The sequence below is a fragment of the Scaptodrosophila lebanonensis genome, unplaced genomic scaffold (genome assembly GCF_003285725.1).
Source record: "Scaptodrosophila lebanonensis strain 11010-0011.00,11010-0021.00 unplaced genomic scaffold, SlebRS2 tig00000098-arrow-pilon, whole genome shotgun sequence".
Lineage (NCBI taxonomy): Eukaryota > Metazoa > Arthropoda > Insecta > Diptera > Drosophilidae > Scaptodrosophila > Scaptodrosophila lebanonensis.
This window is the reverse complement of record NW_022060568.1, coordinates 2198447-2199947: the sequence shown is the minus strand read 5'-3', so window position 1 is coordinate 2199947 and position 1501 is coordinate 2198447. Positions and strand designations below refer to the sequence as shown.

Below are 1501 nucleotides of genomic sequence, written 5' to 3'. Positions count from 1 at the left end.
AGAGAAATCTCCATTTTGTTTTCAATAAAATAGGAAATCTTAGACGTAAGTATTAAATGAAATTGAAACCAATTGGTTTGGTTACCCTAGAATATATGCATTCAAATCTGCGGGTGCACTCACAGGACTGACCACAAGCTCAATAAAATGTGTTTTCTCTTTTGACGCTGCTAGAACTATGACGAACCAAGCCGCATCCACATCCAAGGCTGCCTTTCTGAAGCTGCTGTGCCTTACCAGCGACAATGACAAGATGGAGGTGCTCCGCCCCTTCAATCCCACTGCCTACGGCTTGAACGCCACCTTCCGCTTGACGCGCTTCTCCGATGCGAAGGGCACTGTTTGCAAGGTGTCGCAGGGAGTATTGGCGAAGCTGCTCTCGCCTCTGCGTGCGGCCGGTCCCACCGCAAATCTGAAGACGAAGTACGCGGACCAACGCCGCTTTGGGATAGGAACGGACTGTTCGGTCACTCCGCTGCGTTACGGCGTCTCCTTGGTGGAGACCACCGATCTCTGCTACCCCATCATTGACGACCCCTACATGATGGGCAAGATTGCGTGTGCCAATGTGCTGAGTGACTTGTATGCCATGGGCGTGATCGAGTGCGACAACATGCTCATGCTACTGACCGTGAGCACCAAGATGACGGAGAAGGAGCGCGACATTGTGATGCCGATGATAATGCGCGGCTTTAAGGACACGGCCTCGGAGGCCGGCACCAAAATTGGTGGTGGTCAGACAATTGTGAATCCGTTTTGCACTATTGGAGGTGTGGCGTCGGCCGTTTGCTATCCGGACGAGTACATTAAGCCGGACAATATCATGGTGGGCGATGTTATTGTGCTCACCAAGCCGCTCGGCACTCTGGTGGCCATGATTGCGCATCAATGGCTCGATCAGCCGGAGAACTGGGGTCGCATCAGGAAGGTCGTTTCCCAGGAGGATGTCCGCCGGGCCTACCACCAAGCCCTCAACTCGATGGCGCGTCTAAGCCGCACAGCCGCCCGTCTCATGCACAAGTATAATGCCCACGGTGCCACCGATATAACCGGCTTCGGCATATTGGGTCATGCCCAAGCCCTGGCCGCCATCCAGATGCAGGAGGTCAGCTTGATCATTCACAATTTGCCCGTGATTGCGAAAATGGCCGACGTGGCCAAGGCCTGTGGCGACCTCTTCAAACTGCAGGAGGGCCACTCCCCCGAGGTTTCGGGAGGTCTGCTCATCTGCTTCTCGCGCGACGATGCCATTGAATACTGCAAGGAGATCTTGGACCTGGAGGGCGCCCAGGCCTGGATTGTTGGCGTTGTCGACAAAGGCAACAAGACCGCACAAATTATCGACAACCCCAATATCTTCGAGTCACTCAGCAAGCAATAACTGAGCACTATTCTGTATGCCCCACTCTTACTTGTATGACTGAGAGGTTGGTTAATCCAGTTTTTAATGGCGCACTTGTGACAGACAGAATACTGAATTCATTTCCATTTATTTATCGAA

At 52.8% G+C, this 1501-nt stretch overlaps 1 protein-coding gene across 1 annotated transcript; it reads left to right on the top strand.

Moving 5' to 3' along the window:
• On the top strand, nucleotides 1-1501 carry LOC115627896 (selenide, water dikinase-like). Its single transcript, XM_030523789.1, has 2 exons — nucleotides 1-45; nucleotides 175-1501. Exon 2 carries the CDS (start codon nucleotides 179-181, stop codon nucleotides 1379-1381), a length of 1203 nt encoding a protein of 400 aa, XP_030379649.1. The 5' UTR covers nucleotides 1-45; nucleotides 175-178; the 3' UTR covers nucleotides 1382-1501.

Bases quoted from the DNA above. Each gene is read 5' to 3' on its own strand.
- LOC115627896 (XM_030523789.1), top strand. From the start codon at position 179: ATGACGAACCAAGCCGCATCCACATCCAAGGCTGCCTTTCTGAAGCTG.